Genomic DNA, 1,061 nt, shown 5'->3' on the forward strand with positions numbered 1-1,061 from the left:
TCCCGATCTCTTCTCTTCCTGTCTACCAACTATCCTAATAAAGGCAAAAATGCCAAAAATAAATCATAAAGAAAATGGACAAGGGACCTTTTTTGCCCACGACATTTTACCTAGATCCCTCATCGGAAAATCAGTAAACCGATTCAATCCGATTCGTGAACGACTCTTTAGGTTGGAACCATTCAGACCAGTTTTGTGAGCCAGTTCAACCGATTCACTGAAAAGCTCCGACTCCAAAGAACGATTCGGACGTCGCTAACAGAAGAGGGGGCGGGGCACAACGAGGACCATCTCCAACGGTTTGTATGTTGTTTTTCATGAGTTGTCGGGTGTCTCTGTCAGTCATACGGCTAGCCCTACCCCGCTTTCCAAATCCAATAGCGAAGCCCGTGTCTCTGACTCTTCGAGCAAGCAGACTCCTAGTCCGTTTTAAATCGGTATCCAGCGTATCGACATTATTCAGCATGCCTGAGCGGAGGCCCTTCGTGCGGTTGCCCACTGACGTCTACCCCGTCAACTACGGGCTGCGCCTCAAGCCCGACCTCATCGACTTCACCTTCGAGGGCAAACTGGAGGCAGCCGTGGAGGTAATGTTGAACCCGATGCCATGCAGCCCTTCTGCCCCCTCTGGTCTGGGCCCCAATGTCATGCTATGTTCATGTTAAGCCTGGTTTTTCACTTTGCATTTTAATAACTGCTGATACTGTCGTTGCTGCTAATCTAACGAGCTACCTGCTAGTGCACCAGACAGCGGCTTTACCCACCCCGTCTTTCACATTTACGAGTCCAGCATGTCGGAATGTGATTATTTATGGCCAAATACCTAAACCTGGTGACCTCTGAGGTCTGCCTCTCGCAATAACGAGAATTTAGCAGTTAGTTTGTTGCCCGCAAGCTAAAGCGCTAACTGGCGCCACACTGCTAACCACGTTAGCCCGCAGAGCTGCTGTCAGAAAGCATGTAAATACACAAATATATGTCGTACTTTAACCGCCTTCCAGGTTATAGTTTTGATGTATTTGGCCGAGACGGTGAATCAGTTCCGTCTACAAGCTCCTGAG

The 1,061-nt window shown here is 48.8% G+C and overlaps 1 protein-coding gene across 1 annotated transcript in view; it reads left to right on the top strand.

The window, feature by feature from the left end:
- Positions 1-265: 265 nt before the first annotated feature.
- Positions 266-1,061, top strand: part of npepps (aminopeptidase puromycin sensitive) — a 19,647-nt gene continuing 18,851 nt past the window's right edge. Inside the window, 1 exon segment of the mRNA XM_058791358.1 lies at positions 266-587. Within this exon segment, the coding sequence (XP_058647341.1) occupies positions 306-587 (282 nt within the window). The 5' untranslated portion in view covers positions 266-305.

The sequence above is a fragment of the Onychostoma macrolepis genome, chromosome 11 (genome assembly GCF_012432095.1).
Source record: "Onychostoma macrolepis isolate SWU-2019 chromosome 11, ASM1243209v1, whole genome shotgun sequence".
Classification (NCBI taxonomy): Eukaryota; Metazoa; Chordata; class Actinopteri; order Cypriniformes; family Cyprinidae; genus Onychostoma; species Onychostoma macrolepis.